This window comes from Ascaphus truei, chromosome 21 (assembly GCF_040206685.1).
Source record: "Ascaphus truei isolate aAscTru1 chromosome 21, aAscTru1.hap1, whole genome shotgun sequence".
NCBI lineage: Eukaryota > Metazoa > Chordata > Amphibia > Anura > Ascaphidae > Ascaphus > Ascaphus truei.
This window is the reverse complement of record NC_134503.1, coordinates 26,006,517-26,025,309: the sequence shown is the minus strand read 5'-3', so window position 1 is coordinate 26,025,309 and position 18,793 is coordinate 26,006,517. Positions and strand designations below refer to the sequence as shown.

The 18,793-nt window shown below is 52.0% G+C and overlaps 1 protein-coding gene across 2 annotated transcripts in view; it reads right to left on the bottom strand.

Annotated features, from left to right (window-relative positions):
* Positions 1-18,793, bottom strand: part of MAPKAP1 (MAPK associated protein 1) — a 172,963-nt gene that overhangs the window by 13,139 nt on the left and 141,031 nt on the right. For both annotated transcript variants that reach the window (XM_075579403.1, XM_075579404.1), the window contains exon 10: positions 4,121-4,258. In XM_075579403.1, the coding sequence (XP_075435518.1) occupies positions 4,121-4,258 (138 nt within the window). The remainder of the gene's footprint in view (positions 1-4,120; positions 4,259-18,793) is intronic.

Here is an 18,793-nt window from a genome sequence, read left to right as displayed (position 1 = left end):
TGTGCGTGTATATATATATATGTGCGTGTGCGTGTGTATATATATATATATATATATATATGTGCGTGTGCGTATATATATATATATATATATATATATATATATATATATGTGCGTGTGCGTGTGTATATATATATATATATGTGCGTGTGTGTATATATATATGTGCGAGTGCGTGTGCATACATGTGCGTGTGTGTGTGTGTGGGAGAAAGACATTTCTGCAAGGACATCAATCAAAGTGTCAGTGCTGGTGACAGCTGCCAACACGAGACAGGGTGGGTGGGGGGGGGGGGGGGGGGGGGGGTTGGCGAGAAGGGTTAGGGGGAAGGGGGGTGAGAGGAGTGAGGGGGGTCAGGGGGGTGAGAGGGGGATTAGAGGTGAGAGGTTACGGGAGAAAGGAATAAAGAGATGGGCTGCAGGGGGGATGTTTCCTCTGCAGAGGCCGGAGCCTCACAATCCGCCCGCGTTATTCATCTCCTCCTTCCGAATGTCCGTGCGGGACGCCAGGATACGTGTGTATAATGTGAGAGGGGTCTTTGGTGCGAAGCCTGGCAGGGGAGGACCGAGGGGGGTCCCCCTCACCCAAATAAAATACAGTAATGTGACGGAGCGTCTTCCAAGTGACCTCTCCTGGTGACCAAAGTCCCTTCAGCTCCCTGTGCCTGCAACATCCTATTTACAGCGCTGTGTACACTATATAAGTATAGCATTCAGTATGCAGGGAATGAGGGTCTGACTACAGAGTAGAAGTAAAGGCGCCATGTTGTGCTATCCCGTGCAGGTAGGACATCTCGCCGCGCTGTATAATTGGATTCCCCAGCCTTATAATAAAGACAGAATCAGGGATCGTTGATCATATAATTCCCGGACAGGAGTGAGGTGGTGATTTCACAGCGGACGACGCGTTTCCGAGCGCCCGCGACGGGGTGAGGGTGACGCGGTGATGTTACACAATCAAATCGGTGTCAGCCACATGTCGGTAAAAATACGGGGTCAGCTAATGGGGAAATAGGCAGGCTGCCAGACACACGGCCATATTAAAACCCCAGCTGTTGGTTAGGACAGGCGTGCTCAACTCCAGTCCTCAAGCCCCACTAACAGGTCAAGTTTTCAGGATATCACAACTTCAGCACAGGTGGCTCAATCAGAGGCTCAGTAAAGACTGAGGCTCTGATTGAGCCACCTGTGATGAAACAGGGACTGATTGAGCCAACTGTGCTGAAGCAGGGGCGGATTGAGCCACCTGTGATGAAACAGGGACTGATTGAGCCACCTGTGCTGAAGCAGGGACGGGTTGAGCCACCTGTGCTGAAGCAGGGATGGATTGAGCCAGGTGTGCTGAAGCAGGGATATCCTGAAAATCTGACCTGTTTTGGGGAGGCAGGGGGGGCGTTGAGGACTGAAGTTGAGCCCCCTTGGATTAGGGGCTCGGACGTTCTCATATAAAACTCTGTAACACAAGCCCATCTTTAATGGCAATGAAGTGATTATGCGCAGGCGTCAGTGTCACTGTATTTCCGCGGTGAAGCGGAGACCTGACCCCTGTCACAGCGTGCCCAGGGAATGGGAGCGGATGCTGATTGATTTACTCTGGAGAGAGAAACACAGAGGGCAAATAATAGCACGGATTCATAGGGCCAATGTTTCTATAGGATTCCCCTCTCATTCCGGGGTCGGAAACAAAGATACAATCCAATTATTGTCACAGTCACCAGATAAAAGCACCACTAAACACTATATATATATTGTGTGTGTATGTATATATATATATATATACATACAGAACCAAAATACATAAATATATGTGTATGAAAAGGAAATAGAATACACATATATTTATGTATATTTATATATATAAAATAGCATGTTCATGTAAAGCGCTGCTAGTTTTACGTAGCGCTTTACAGACATTTTGCAGACACAGGTCCCTGCCCCGTGGAGCTTACAATCCGTGTTTTTGGTGCCTGAGGCACAGGGAGATAAAGTGACTTGCCCAAGGTCACAAGGAGACGACACCGGGAATTGAAATAGGCTCCCCTGCTTCACACTCAGGGCCAGTCAGTGTCGTTACTCACTGAGCTGCTCCTTCAGAGAAAAAGTCCCAAAGCAAGCACTGAGATTACCAAAATATAAACACATTTATGAAAGATGATAACGTAAAATAGACTGTTTAACAACACAGGACCCCTAAAGACCCTCTGACTATCACCCACACTGAAATATCTGGGAGTCAGTATGACGTACACACATGATCTTTACTTTTTCGCTAGCCCCTTATCCTTTTGGGATAGGGTCTTAATTTGGGAAGGTTCTGTGCTGGACCAGTACAGTGATCCAGTCATTATTGTCTTCTCAGTTGTTCCACCTGTGTACCCACACTGTGTAATGACGTGTTATCATGGACCGGACGCTCGTGACTTTATAGAGGAATTTTTCTTTGTATCGTCTACTGAGCGTGGTCATACTCTCTCCTCCTTTCTATTGCGGCTTTGCACGTACTCACTCAGCTCGGATTCCCAGATATTCCAGTGTGAGGGATAGTCAGGGGGTCTTTAGGGGTCCTGTGTTATTAAACGGTCTTTTTCCCTTTATCGTCTTTAATAAATGTGTTTTGGTAATCGGAGTGCTTGCTTTGGGATTTTGGTCTCTGTCTCTTTTATAGTATTTTCCCTACAGCATCACCAGTAGCATTAGTTATCTGCTGTATCGGGTACCAATAATGTAGTAGTTTGATTGCAGTATTTTTGTGTGTTGTTATAATATAATACACACACACACACACACACACACACACACACACACACACACACACACACACACACAATAAAAGAAACCTGTACAATATTCACATGGGAAGACTGAGAGAGGGGTAAGAGTTTGGCCGCAGGACGGGCACCCTTGTGCGATGTTCAGGACGCCGTGTCCGGGACGCGCTGCGCGCGGGCCCCATATACACAAAGCAGCCCAGGAGAAACACAGGCCCAGAAACGTGGGCGGAAGTGTCTTGCTGGGGTGACAGCTTCATTGTGACAGCGATACAATTGACCCTGCCTGGCGTGCGCTTTGCTGCGTGCATAACTCCAATTTATAATATGTTTCCTGCGCTAGATAGGCAGAGCTTGTGTTAGCAGAGATAAAACATGGGGAGAGGATATATTGCACAGGTCTCTGCTCTTATCTCCTCCCTCATCCTCCCTTTCTCTCCAATCATTCATTCAACGCGGGCCCCAGGAATATTTTTTTGGATGTAAACGGTGCATGAAACATACATCACGGAGCTGATAGGAATCGCACTTCCAACGTGTATGAACGGGACGTGTGAGTCTCAGGCACGGAGAGAACAGCATCGCCCCACTATCACTAGGACAGGGAGGGAGAGGCCGGGGTGAGGGGGGCAGATATTAAAGGGAAGCGAGCGGCAGTGTAGTGGTTAAAGAGTCAGTCCCACATAGGAGCAAAGTGGCCTGGTGATGTGTTTAATGGGTTAAGGCTGGGGCGCTCTACTGCAGTCCTCAAGCCGCCCCAACAGGTCAGGTCTTAAGGATATCCCAGCTTCAGCACAGGTGACTCAATCAGTGGCTCAAACACTGAGTCACTGATTGAGCCACCAGTGCTGAAGCAGGGACGGATTGAGCCACCAGTGCTGAAACATACATATATATACATACACAGAGAGAGAAAGAGAGAGAGAGGCGAGATTACATATATAGAGAGGAGAAAGAGATAGAGAGTACAGTACAGTATATAGAGAGGGGGAGAGGGGACAGAGAAAGAGGGGAGAGAGATGAGAGATAGGGGAGAGAGAGTTATACAGAGATACAGCAAAGGATATAGAGAGGGGAGAGAGAGAGACAGGGGAGAGAGCGATACAAAGATACAGCAAAGTATATAGAGAGGGGGGAGAGAGAAAGATAGAGGGGGGAGAGAGAAAGAAAGAGGGGGGAGAGAGGAGAGATAGAAGAGATAGGAGAGACGGGGAGAGAGAGAGGGGGAGAGAGAGAGAGGGGATAGATAGATAGAGAGAGAGAGAGAGAGAGAGGAGAGAGAGAGGAGAGAGAGAGAGAGAGAGAGAGAGAGAGAGAGAGAGGTGGGTTAGCAGAATAAGGCGGCTCACTTACTGGGACTCTTCTCCTCTGCCAGGTCGCAGCTGCAGAGCAGGTCCGAGTCTATAGAGATGGGTTTCTGCTTGATCCAGAACTTGGTGCTCGCCTTCTGATTAGTCACAGGGTCAATCTCTACCTTCTCCCCGGAGATTCCTGTGGCGGCGAGAGAGGGGGGGGGGGGCGCTTAGCCAAGGGGTTCATAAACCCTGACGCAGAGTTCAAAGGTCATCAGGGTTTATTCAACAAGCAGAAAGCACTCAGCCAGCTTACAGCTTCCTGCACGTCTGCAAACACGGAGAGGAAGACCCAGCCTGGCCTGCACTCCAATCCAATCGCACGCTCACTGGGCAATTAAACGTGAGAAATGACACTTTCATCGGCTAATAAAAGGGATCTTTCTCTAAGTGCAGCTCACAGTGGATCTCTTTTTCGTTGTTTGTGGTCTATATACTCCAATCCCCCCTGTAACTGTCTCTATATACTCCAATCCCCCCCTGTAACTGTCTCTATATACTCCAATCCCCCCTGTAACTGTCTCTATATACATCTCCTCCTGTAACCGTCTCTATATACTTTCCCCCCTTTAACTGTCTCTATATACATCTCCCCCTGTAACTGTCTCTATATACATCTCCCCCTGTAACTGTCTCTATATACTCCCCCCCCTGTAACAGTCTCTATATACATCTCCCCCTGTAACAGTCTCTATATACATCTCCCCCTGTAACTGTCTCTATATACATCTCCCCCTGTAACAGTCTCTATATACATCTCCCCCTGTAACAGTCTCTATATACTTCACCCCCCGCCCCCTGGAAACTGCCCCTACATACACAGCAGAGTGAGATTCTTTTGGTATATAGAAATTCATGCAGATATATATATATTTTTACAGCGAGAAGGAACTTCCTACACGACTCCCGAAGCCGCCAGGATCCGCTCAGTTACAAAGCACAAACAGTTCTTTACAGCTCCTAATAACGCCTGTCTGCCCGGGAGAACTCGCAGGGGGGGACTTATTATCAGCACGCCATCTTTCTTCACGGTTCTGACCCGCCTTTATTTTACGTGGGCGATGCGTCCCACTATCGGCTGCTTTCCTTAAATGAAATGTTCCCGTTTGAGAAATTTGCAATAAAAATCTGAAACCAATAATTACAAAGTCTATTCTTTTTTTTTTATAGGAACGTAAAACGCTGATACAAATCTCTCGGTCGCTGAGAAATCGCCACGAGCCCTAAATCTACATAGAAATAGTGGGTTTTTTGCACATACTTGTAAGAGGGACGCTGCCTTCCTTTTAGGAAACCGCTCACGCTTCCTTATTTCCGAAATCGTTTATACGAGGGATTGCGTCTTACAAACGAACATGACTTTGCCCTCCGCGGAACCGGAGAAGTGATCTGGCACCCCCCCCCCCCGGCTTTCCCCGCTTCTCGCCGCTACCCGCGGCTCTGAACGCCATTAAGGAAAGCCGTTACTTTGGCGGCCTCTGGCGCGGGAACGCTGCCGGTAACAGCAGATATGATATGAAACTCTCGCAGATGAACAGATGAGGCTGACGTGGGGGCCCTGAAGTGATTTTCAGCAGTGGCGGAGGAACGGGAGCCGGCGTTGACACCTAAAGTGGCCGTTGATTTATTGCCGCGGTGAGTTTGGGCCTGCGTCCCCATGAATATTAGCGCTATAGATCTGGGGACATTTAGCAGAGAAAGCTTGGTACATACATCAGCTGTTCCTGCTCCTAGCCAAGGTCACCCTCCTCCCCATCAATCTCTCCGGTGAGGGGGCAGCGAGGGGCTCTGCGATGGGATCGCGCAGACGTTCCCGTCCCCTCGCCGCGGCCTTTTTATCATGTAAAGTGCCTTCTAACTTCTATTAGTTTTATCTTTCCGGGGCTCGCTGCCTCGGCCATTTATTACCCCCATATCTCTGGGAACATGAGCAATGCTGCTCCGTGACGCTCAGTGACTCCCATCCTGCCCTGCGGCAGATATACAGATGTATAGATACACATATATATATACATACACACACACACACACACACACACACACACACTAAGTATGCAGTTTCCCTAAGTAAATAAATGTTTTTTATAAAGAGGTATATGTGTATGTCTATATCTCGGGCTCTCTGTATATAGGTCTGTGTGTGTATATCTCGGGCTCGCTGTACATAGGTCTGTGTGTGTATATCTCGGGCTCACTGTATATATGTGTGTGTGTGTATATCTCGGGCTCACTGTATATATGTGTGTGTGTGTGTATATCTCGGGCTCACTGTATATATGTGTGTGTGTGTATATCTCGGGCTCACTGTATATATGTGTGTGTGTGTGTGTGTATATCTCGGGCTCACTGTATATGTGTGTGTGTATATCTCGGGCTCTCTGTATATAGGTCTGTGTGTGTATATCTCGGGCTCACTGTATATGTGTGTGTGTATATCTCGGGCTCACTGTATATATGTGTGTGTGTGTGTATCTCGGGCTCACTGTATATATGTGTGTGTGTGTGTGTATATCTCGGGCTCACTGTATATGTGTGTGTGTATATCTCGGGCTCTCTGTATATAGGTCTGTGTGTGTACAGTTATGTGAAAGAGAAAGTATACCGTCTTTGAATTCTATGGTGTTACATATCAGGACATAATAACAATCATCTGTTCCTTAGCAGGTCTTAAAATTAGGTAAATACAACCTCAGATGAACAACACATTTATTTATTTCTAAAATATTTTACCAGGAAGTAATACATTGAGAGTTACCGCTCGTTTTCAAGTATGTCCATGACATATTACACTGTGTCATTATTTATTTAACAAAAATAAAGCCAAAATGGAGAAGCTGTGTGTGAAAAACTAAGTACACCCTTACTGCTCCCATAGGAATTAAGATGCTAAGTAGCAGACGGGTGCTGCTAATCAAATGCCCTTGATTAATTGATCATCAGCAAGTGTGACAACCTCTATAAAAGCCGAAGTTTTAGCAGTTTGCTGGTCTGGAGCATTCAGGTGTGTGTTAACACAATGCCAAGGAGGAAAGACATCAGCAATGATCTTAAAGAAGCAATGGTACCTGCCCATCAATCTGGGAAGGGTTATAAGGCCATTTCCAAACAATTTAAAGTCCATCATTCTACAGTGAGAAAGATTATTCAAAAGTGGAAAACATTCAAGACATTTGCCAATCTTCCCAGGAGTGGACGTCCCAGCAAATTCACCCCAAGGTCAGACCGTTCAATGCTCAGAGAAATTGCAAAAAACCCAAGAGTTACATCTCAGACTCTACAGGCCTCAGTTAGCGTGTTACTTGTTAAAGTTCATGACAGTACAAAAAGAAAAAGACTGAACAAGTATGGTTTGTTTGGAAGGGTTGCCAGGAGAAAGCCTCTTATCTCTAAAAAAGAACATGGCAGCATGGCAGCATGGCTTTGGTTTGTAAAGTTGCATCTGAAAAAACCACAAGACTTCTGGAACAATGTCCTTTGGACAGACGAGACCAAAGTGGAGATGTTTGGCCATAATGAACAGCGCCACGTTTGGCGAAAACCAAACACAGCATATCAGCACAAACACCTCATACCAACTGTCAAGCACGGTGGTGGAGGGGCTTGTTTTGCAGCCAGAGGACCTGGGAACCTTGCAGTCATTGAGTCGACCATGAACTCCTCTGTATACCAAAGTATTCTAGAGTCAAATGTGAGGCCATCTGTCCGACAGCTAAAGCGTGGCTGAAATTGGGTCATGCAACAGGACAATGATCCCAAGCATACCAGCAAATCTACAACAGAATGTCTGAAAAATAAAAGAATCAAGGTGTTGCAATGGCCCAGTCAAAGCCCAGACCTCAACCCGATTGAAATGCTGTGGCTGGACCTTAAGAGAGCTGTGCATAAACAAATGCCCGCAAACCTCAATGAACTGAAGCAACGTTGTAAAGAAGAGTGGGCCAAAATTCCTCCACAACGATGTGAGCGACTGATAAAGTCATACAGAAAACGATTACTTCAAGTTATTGCTGCTAAAGGTGGTTCTACAAGCTATTGAATCATAAGGTATACTTAGTTTTTCACACATGGCTTCTCCATTATGGCTTTATTTTTGTTAAATAAATCATGACACTGTGTAATATGTCATGTGTTGTTGTTCATCTGAGGGTGTATTTACCTAATTTTAAGACCTGCTAAGGAACAGATGATTGTTATTATGTCCTGATATGTAAAACCATGGAATTCAAAGAGGGTGTACTTTCTTTTTCACATGACTGTATATCTCGGGCTCACTGTATATGTGCGTGAGTGTATATCTCGGGCTCACTGTATATGTGCGTGTGTGTATATCTCGGGCTCACTGTATATAGGTCTGTGTGTATATATCTTGCTCACTCTATATGTGCGTGTGTGTGTATCTCGGGCTCACTGTATATAGATCTGTGTGTGTATATCTCGGGCTCACTGTATGTGTGTATATCTCGGATTCTCTGTATATGTGCGTGTGTATGTATATCTCAGGCTCACTGTATATAGGTCTGTGTGTATATCTCGGGCTCACTGTATATGTATATGTGTGTGTGTGTGTGCGTTTATCTCGGGCTCTCTGTATATGTGCGTGTATCTCAGGCTCTCTGTATATGTGCGTGTATCTCAGGCTCTCTGTATACAGTATGTGCGTGTATGTGCGTGTATCTCAGGCTCTCTGTATATGTGCGTGTGTGGGTATGTGCGTGTATCTCGGGCTCTCTGTATATGTGCGTGTGTATGTGTGCGGGTATCTCGGGCTCTCTGTATATGTGCGTGTGTGTGTGTGTGCGGGTATCTCGGGCTCTCTGTATATGTGCGTGTGTGGGTATGTGCGTGTATCTCGGGCTCTCTGTATATGTGCGTGTGTGGGTATGTGTGTGTATCTCGGGCTCTCTGTATGTGTGCGTGTGTGTGTGCGGGTATCTCGGGCTCTCTGTATATGTGCGTGTGTGGGTATGTGCGTGTATCTCGGGCTCTCTGTATATGTGCGTGTGTGGGTATGTGCGTGTATCACGGGTTCTCTGTATATGTGCGTGTGTGGGTATGTGCGTGCATCACGGGTTCTCTGTATATGTGCGTGTGTGGGTATGTGCATGTATCTCGGGCTCTCTGTATATGTGCGTGTGTGTGTGCGGGTATCTCGGGCTCTCTGTATATGTGCGTGTGTGTGTGCGGGTATCTCGGGCTCTCTGTATATGTGCGTGTGTGTGTGCGGGTATCTCGGGCTCTCTGTATATGTGCGTGTGTGTGTGCGCGCGTGTATCTCGGGCTCTCTGTATATGTGCGTGTGTGGGTATGTGCGTGTATCTCGGGCTCTCTGTATATGTGCGTGTGTGTGTGCATGTATCTCGGGCTCTCTGTATATGTGCGTGTGTGGGTATGTGCGTGTATCTCGGGCTCTCTGTATATGTGCGTGTGTGTGTGCGGGTATCTCGGGCTCTCTGTATATGTGCGTGTGGATATGTGAGTGTATCTCGGGCTCTCTGTATATGTGCGTGTGTGTGCGGGTATCTCGGGCTCTCTGTATATGTGCGTGTGTGTGTGCGGGTATCTCGGGCTCTCTGTATATGTGCGTGTGTGTGTGCGCACGTGTATCTCGGGCTCTCTGTATATGTGCATGTGTGTGTGTGCATGTATCTCGGGCACTCTGTATATGTGCGTGTGTGGGTATGTGCGTGTATCTATGGCTCTCTGTATATGTGCGTGTGTGTGTGCATGTATCTCGGGCTCTCTGTATATGTGCATGTGTGGGTATGTGCGTGTATCACGGGTTCTCTGTATATGTGCGTGTGTGGGTATGTGCGTGTATCTCGGGCTCTCTGTATATGTGCGTGTGTGGGTATGTGCGTGTATCTCGGTCTCTCTGTATATGTGCGTGTGTGGGTATGTGCGTGTATCTCGGGCACTCTGTATATGTGCGTGTGTGGGTATGTGCGTGTATCTCGGGCTCTCTGTATATGTGCGTGTGTGGGTATGTGCGTGTATCTCGGGCTCTCTGTATATGTGCGTGTGTGGGTATGTGCGTGTATCTCGGGCACTCTGTATGTGTGCGTGTGTGGGTATGTGCGTGTATCTCGGGCTCTCTGTATATGTGTGTGTGTGGGTATGTGCGTGTATCACGGGTTCTCTGTATATGTGCGTGTGTGGGTATGTGCGTGTATCTCGGGCTCTCTGTATGTGTGCGTGTGTGTGTGTGTGTGTGTGCGTGTATCTCGGGTTCTCTGTATATGTGTGTGTGTGTGCGTGTATCTCGGGCTCTCTGTATATGTGTGTGTGTGGGTATGTGCGTGTATCTCGGGCTCTCTGTATATGTGCGTGTGTGGGTATGTGTGTGTATCTCGGGCTCTCTGTATGTGTGCGTGTGTGGGTATGTGCATGTATCTCGGGCTCTCTGTATATGTGCGTGTGTGGGTATGTGCGTGTATCTCGGGTTCTCTGTATATGTGCGTGTGTGGGTATGTGTGTGTATCTCAGGCTCTCTGTATATGTGCGTGTGTGGGTATGTGCGTGTATCTCAGGCTCTCTGTATATGTGCGTGTATCTCAGGCTCTCTGTATATGTGCGTGTGTGTGTGCGGGTATCTCGGGCTCTCTGTATATGTGCGTGTGTGTGTGTGCGTGCGTGTATCTCGGGCTCTCTGTATATGTGCGTGTGTGTGTGTGCGTGCGTGTATCTCGGGCTCTCTGTATGTGTGCGTGTGTGGGTATGTGTGTGTATCTCGGGCTCTCTGTATGTGTGCGTGTGTGGGTATGTGCGTGTATCTCGGGTTCTCTGTATATGTGCGTGTGTGGGTATGTGCGTGTATCTCGGGCTCTCTGTATATGTGCGTGTGTGGGTATGTGCGTGTATCTCGGGCTCTCTGTATATGTGCGTGTGTGGGTATGTGCGTGTATCTCAGGCTCTCTGTATATGTGCGTGTGTGGGTATGTGTGTGTATCTCGGGCTCTCTGTATATGTGCGTGTGTGGGTATGTGCGTGTATCTCGGGCTCTCTGTATATGTGCGTGTGTGGGTATGTGCGTGTATCTCGGACTCTCTGTATATGTGTGTGTATCTTGGGCGCCCTGTATGTGTACGTGTGTGTGTGCGCGCGTGTATCTCGGGCTCTCTGTATATGTGTGTGTGTGTGTGCATGTATCTCGGGGTCTCTGTATATGTGCGTGTGTGGGTATGTGCGTGTATCTCGGGTTCTCTGTATATGTGCGTGTGTGTGCGTGTATCTCGGGCTCTCTGTATATGTGCGTGTGTGGGTATGTGCGTGTATCTCGGGTTCTCTGTATATGTGCGTGTGTGTGCGTGTATCTCGGGCTCTCTGTATGTGTGCGTGTGTGGGTATGTGCGTGTATCTCGGGCTCTCTGTATATGTGCGTGTGCGTGCGTGTATCTCGGGCTCTCTGTATATGTGCGCGCGTGTATCTCGGGTTCTCTGTATATGTGCGTGTATCGCGGGCTCTCTGTATATGTGCGTGTGTGGGTATGTGCGTGTATCTCGGGCTCTCTGTATATGTGCGTGTGTGTGTGTGTATCTCGGGGTCTCTGTATATGTGCGTGTGTGGGTATGTGCGTGTATCACGGGTTCTCTGTATATGTGCGTGTGTGGGTATGTGCATGTATCTCGGACTCTCTGTATATGTGCGTGTGTGGGTATGTGCGTGTATCTCGGGCTCTCTGTATATGTGCGTGTGTGGGTATGTGCATGTATCTCGGACTCTCTGTATATGTGCGTGTGTGGGTATGTGCGTGTATCTCGGGCGCCCTGTATATGTGCGTGTATCTCTGGCTCTCTGTATATGTGCGTGTGTGGGTATGTGCGTGTATCTCGGGCTCTCTGTATATGTGCGTGTGTGTGTGTGTATCTCGGGGTCTCTGTATATGTGCGTGTGTGGGTATGTGCGTGTATCACGGGTTCTCTGTATATGTGCGTGTGTGGGTATGTGCATGTATCTCGGACTCTCTGTATATGTGCGTGTGTGGGTATGTGCGTGTATCTCGGGCTCTCTGTATATGTGCGTGTGTGGGTATGTGCATGTATCTCGGACTCTCTGTATATGTGCGTGTGTGGGTATGTGCGTGTATCTCGGGCGCCCTGTATATGTGCGTGTATCTCTGGCTCTCTGTATATGTGCGTGTGTGGGTATGTGCGTGTATCTCGGGCTCTCTGTATATGTGCGTGTGTGTATGTGTGTATCTCGGGCGCCCTGTATATGTGCGTGTATCTCAGGCTCTCTGTATATGTGCGTGTATCTCTGGCTCTCTGTATATGTGCGTGTGTGGGTATGTGCGTGTATCTCGGGCTCTCTGTATATGTGCGTGTGTGTATGTGTGTATCTCGGGGTGTGTGTATAAATGTGCGTGTCTCTGGCTCTCTGTATATGTGTGTATGTGTGTGTATATATGTGCGTGTGCGTGTATCTCGGGCTCTGTATATGTGCGTGTATGAATATATAACAATACTAAATATAAATTAAAGTTTCACAACCCCTCAGACAGCGCGACTCCTCTCCTGTTACCCCCCAGATCCCAGCGGGACTCCTCTCCTGTTACCCCCCAGATCACAGCCGGGCTCCTCTCCCGTTACCCCCCCACCCCAGATCACAGCCGGACTCCTCTCCCGTTACCCCCTAGATCACAGCGGGACTCCTCTCCCGTTACCCCCCAGATCACAGCCGGACTCCTCTCCTGTTACCCCCCAGATCACAGCCGGACTCCTCTCCCGTTACCCCCCAGATCACAGCCGGACTCCTCTCCCGTTACCCCCCAGATCACAGCCGGACTCCTCTCCCGTTACCCCCCAGATCACAGCGCGACTCCTCTCCTGTTACCCCCCAGATCACAGCCGGACTCCTCTCCCGTTACCCCCCAGATCACAGCGCGACTCCTCTCCTGTTACCCCCCCAGATCACAGCCGGACTCCTCTCCTGTTACCCCCCCAGATCACAGCCGGACTCCTCTCCTGTTACCCCCCCAGATCACAGCCGGACTCCTCTCCTGTTACCCCCCCAGATCACAGCGCGACTCCTCTCCTGTTACCCCCCAGATCACAGCGCGACTCCTCTCCTGTTACCCCCCAGATCACAGCGCGACTCCTCTCCCGTTACCCCCCAGATCACAGCGCGACTCCTCTCCCGTTACCCCCCAGATCACAGCCGGACTCCTCTCCTGTTACCCCCCCAGATCACAGCGCGACTCCTCTCCCGTTACCCCCCAGATCACAGCGCGACTCCTCTCCCGTTACCCCCCAGATCACAGCCGGACTCCTCTCCTGTTACCCCCCAGATCACAGCGGGACTCCTCTCCCGTTACCCCCCAGATCACAGCCGGACTCCTCTCCCGTTACCCCCCAGATCACAGCGCGACTCCTCTCCTGTTACCCCCCCAGATCACAGCGGGACTCCTCTCCTGTTACCCCCCCAGATCACAGCGCGACTCCTCTCCTGTTACCCCCCCAGATCACAGCGCGACTCCTCTCCTGTTACCCCCAGATCACAGCGCGACTCCTCTCCTGTTACCCCCAGATCACAGCCGGACTCCTCTCCTGTTACCCCCCCAGATCACAGCGCGACTCCTCTCCTGTTACCCCCCCAGATCACAGCCGGACTCCTCTCCTGTTACCCCCCCAGATCACAGCGCGACTCCTCTCCTGTTACCCCCCCAGATCACAGCGCGACTCCTCTCCCGTTACCCCCCAGATCACAGCGGGACTCCTCTCCTGTTACCCCCCCAGATCACAGCCGGACTCCTCTCCCGTTACCCCCCAGATCACAGCCGGACTCCTCTCCTGTTACCCCCCCAGATCACAGCGCGACTCCTCTCCCGTTACCCCCTAGATCACAGCCGGACTCCTCTCCTGTTACCCCCCAGATCACAGCGGGACTCCTCTCCCGTTACCCCCCAGATCACAGCCGGACTCCTCTCCCGTTACCCCCCCAGATCACAGCGCGACTCCTCTCCTGTTACCCCCCAGATCACAGCGGGACTCCTCTCCCGTTACCCCCCAGATCACAGCGCGACTCCTCTCCTGTTACCCCCCCAGATCACAGCGCGACTCCTCTCCCGTTACCCCCCAGATCACAGCGCGACTCCTCTCCTGTTACCCCCCAGATCACAGCCGGGACTCCTCTCCTGTTACCCCCCCAGATCACAGCGCGACTCCTCTCCTGTTACCCCCCCAGATCACAGCGCGACTCCTCTCCCGTTACCCCCCAGATCACAGCCGGACTCCTCTCCCGTTACCCCCCAGATCACAGCCGGACTCCTCTCCTGTTACCCCCCCAGATCACAGCGCGACTCCTCTCCCGTTACCCCCCAGATCACAGCGCGACTCCTCTCCCGTTACCCCCTAGATCACAGCCGGACTCCTCTCCTGTTACCCCCCAGATCACAGCGGGACTCCTCTCCCGTTACCCCCCAGATCACAGCCGGACTCCTCTCCCGTTACCCCCCAGGTAACAGCCGGACTCCTCTCCCGTTACCCCCCAGATCACAGCCGGACTCCTCTCCTGTTACCCCCCCATCCCAGATCACAGCGGGACTCCTCTCCCGTTACCCCCCAGATCACAGCGCGACTCCTTTCCCGTTACCCCCCAGATCCCAGCCGGACTCCTCTCCCGTTACCCCCCAGATCACAGCGGGACTCCTCTCCTGTTACCCCCCAGATCACAGCCGGACTCCTCTCCCGTTACCCCCCAGATCACAGCGCGACTCCTCTCCTGTTACCCCCCCAGATCACAGCGGGACTCCTCTCCTGTTACCCCCCAGATCACAGCGGGACTCCTCTCCCGTTACCCCCTAGATCACAGCGGGACTCCTCTCCCGTTACCCCCCAGATCACAGCGCGACTCCTCTCCTGTTACCCCCCAGATCACAGCCGGACTCCTCTCCTGTTACCCCCCAGATCACAGCCGGACTCTTTCCCAGGTACAATTGTATGGAACAAAACAACTGCACGTGTGGCACTGAGCAGAATAAACAGCACGACACGGCCCCGTGAGAAAGGGAACTTGCAATGTAAGGGGTGTGGTGGGAGACGGTGGAGAGACAAAGATGGAGGGGGAGAGAGGGGGAGAGGGAGGAAAGGGGGTGGGAGGGGGAGGAAAAGGGGTGGGAGGGGGGGAAAGGAGAGAGGGAGTGATGAGGGGAGAGAGGGGAAGAGTGGGAGGAAGGGGTGGGAAGGGGTGTGAGGGTGGGGGGAAGGGGTGGGAGGGGGTGGGAGGGTGAGGGGGAAGGGGTGGGAGGGTGAGGGGGAAGGGGTGGGAGGGTGAGGGGGAAGGGGTGGGAGGGTGGGGGGGAAGGGGTCGGAGGGTGAGGGGGAAGTTGTGGGAGGGTGAGGGGGAAGGGGTGGGAGGGTGAGGGGGCAGGGGTGGGAGGTTGAGGGGGAAGGGGTGGGAGGGTGGGGGGAAGGGGTGGGAAGGAGAAGGGGTGGGAGGGAGGTAGGTGAGAGTTAGGGAGGAGGGGAAAGGGGGCATGAGTGGGGATAGGAGAGGGGAAGGAAAGGGGGCGGGAGGGGGAATAGGAGAGAGGGAGTGATATGGGGGGAGAGAGGGGGAAGTGTGGGGGGGAGAGATTGGGAAGTGGGAGAAGGGTGGGAGGAGAGAGAGGGGGGGAGGGGGGGAGAGAGAGGGGGAGGAGGGTAGGGGGGAGAGAGAGGGGGGAGGAAGGTAGGGAGGAGAGAGAGGGGGAGGGGGGTAGGGGGAGAGAGAGGGGGAGGGGGGTAGGGGGAGAGAGAAAGGGGAGGGTGGGGGAGAGAGAAAGGGGAGGGTGGGGGGAGAGAGAAAGGGGAGGGTGGGGGGAGAGAGAAAGGGGAGGGTGGGGGAGAGAGAAAGGGGAGGGGGGGGAGAGAAAGGGGAGGGTGGGGGGAGAGAGAAAGGGGAGTGTGGGGGGAGAGAGAAAGGGGAGGGTGGGGGGAGAGAGAAAGGGGAGGGTGGGGGGAGAGAGAAAGGGGAGGGTGGGGGGAGAGAGAAAGGGGAGGGTGGGGGAGAGAGAAAGGGGAGGGTGGGGGGAGAGAGAAAGGGGAGGTTGGGGGAGAGAGAAAGGGGAGGGTGGGGGAGAGAGAAAGGGGAGGGGGGGGAGAGAAAGGGGAGGGTGGGGGGGGAGAGAGAAAGGGGAGGGTGGGGGAGAGTGAAGGGGAGGGTGGGGGAGAGTGAAGGGGAGGGTGGGGGAGAGTGAAGGGGAGGGTGGGGGAGAGTGAAGGGGAGAGTGAAGGGGAGGGTGGGGGAGAGTGAAGGGGAGGGTGGGGGAGAGTGAAGGGGAGGGTGGGGGAGGGTGGGGGAGAGTGAAGGGGAGGGTGGGGGAGAGTGAAGGGGAGGGTGGTGGAGAGTGAAGGGGAGGGTGGGGGAGAGTGAAGGGGAGGGTGGGGGAGAGTGAAGGGGAGGGTGGGGGAGAGTGAAGGGGAGGGTGGGGGAGAGTGAAGGGGAGGGTGGGGGAGAGAGAAGGGGAGGGTGGGGGAGAGAGAAGGGGAGGGTGGGGGAGAGAGAAGGGGAGGGTGGGGGAGAGAGAAGGGGAGGGTGGGGGAGAGAGAAGGGGAGGGTGGGGGAGAGAGAAGGGGAGGGTGGGGGAGAGAGAAGGGGAGGGTGCGGGAGAGAGAAGGGGAGGGTGGGGGAGAGAGAAGGGGAGGGTGGGGGAGAGAGAAGGGGAGGGTGGGGAGAGAGCGCGAGAGGGGAAGAGAGAGAGAGCGAGCGAGAGGTGGAGAGAAAGAGAGCGAGTGAGAGGGGAAAAGAGGAAGGAGAGGGATAGAGACGAGGTGAGAAAGAAGAAGAAAAGAGAGGGGAAATGGAGATGGGGAGAGGCGAGTGAATGAGGGGGGGGAGAAAGATGGTCGTCAGTGAGGGAGCGCGATATGTCGGGGCAATCAGGGGAAAAGGTTTTAGGTGTGAGAGTAGTAGAGACAAAGGGACAGAAAGCAGACATGTTACAGAGAGAATAGAAAAAACAGTCCCCAGGGCACTCCTAAGCCAAACAGTCCCCAGGGCACTCCTAAACCAAACAGTCCCCAGGGCACTCCTAAACCAAACAGTCCCCAGGGCACTCCTAAACCAAACAGTCCCCAGGGCACTCCTAAGCCAAACAGTCCCCAGGGCACTCCTAAACCAAACAGTCCCCAGGGCACTCCTAAGCCAAACAGTCCCCAGGGCACTCCTAAACCAAACAGTCCCCAGGGCACTCCTAAACCAAACAGTCCCCAGGGCACTCCTAAACCAAACAGTCCCCAGGGCACTCCTAAACCAAACAGTCCCCAGGGCACTCCTAAACCAAACAGTCCCCAGGGCACTCCTAAACCAAACAGTCCCCAGGGCACTCCTAAACCAAACAGTCCCCAGGGCACTCCTAAACCAAACAGTCCCCAGGGCACTCCTAAACCAAACAGTCCCCAGGGCACTCCTAAACCAAACAGTCCCCAGGGCACTCCTAAACCAAACAGTCCCCAGGGCACTCCTAAACCAAACAGTCCCCAGGGCACTCCTAAACCAAACAGTCCCCAGGGCACTCCTAAACCAAACAGTCCCCAGGGCACTCCTAAACCAAACAGTCCCCAGGGCACTCCTAAACCAAACAGTCCCCAGGGCACTCCTAAACCAAACAGTCCCCAGGGCACTCCTAAACCAAACAGTCCCCAGGGCACTCCTAAACCAAACAGTCCCCAGGGCACTCCTAAACCAAACAGTCCCCAGGGCACTCCTAAACCAAACAGTCCCCAGGGCACTCCTAAACCAAACAGTCCCCAGGGCACTCCTAAACCAAACAGTCCCCAGGGCACTCCTAAGCCAAACAGTCCCCAGGGCACTCCTAAACCAAACAGTCCCCAGGGCACTCCTAAACCAAACAGTCCCCAGGGCACTCCTAAGCCAAACAGGATCCCAACTGAATGAATAATAAACGCTGCTCTCAAAAAATTGAATGAAGTGAAAAAAGAATTTATTGCAACATAGGTGAACAATAAAAATACCTGGACTCAGGGTATTCAGTGCTCACTCCCTCCATTTGAGCCCCTTCTCCAATTGTGGGACCCCCCGTTTTATATATATTCTTTTCCTATCCCCTGGAGCGCAGGGCAGTTTCTCTATTCATTATGTTGCAGAGAGTACGAGGGCTGCGACCCATACAATACACACTTGTTGTTGCCGTAGCTGTTGTTGTGCAGCGCGCTGCAGCCTCTTCTGCTGCTAATACCAACATCCCAACTCAAAGGTGGAAAATTGTGAAAATCCGTCCGTGGCACAGAATATACACGTGGTCAAACGGCCCCACCAGCATTTCCCTGCCTCTCCCCCAGTCCGCCCATTCACCTATCTCCTGTAAGATCTCCGACGCCCATTCACCTATCTCCTGTAAGATCTCCGACGCCCATTCACCTATCTCCTGTAAGATCTCCGACGCCCATTCACCTATCTCCTGTAAGATCTCCGACGCCCATTCACCTATCTCCCGTAAGTTCTCCGACGCCCATTCACCTATCTCCCATAAGATATCCGACGCCCATTCACCTATCTCCTGTAAGACCTCCGACGCCCATTCACCTATCTCCTGTAAGATCTCCGACGCCCATTCACCTATCTCCTGTAAGATCTCCGACGCCCATTCACCTATCTCCTGTAAGACCTCCGACGCCCATTCACCTATCTCCTGTAAGATCTCCGACGCCCATTCACCTATCTCCTGTAAGATCTCCA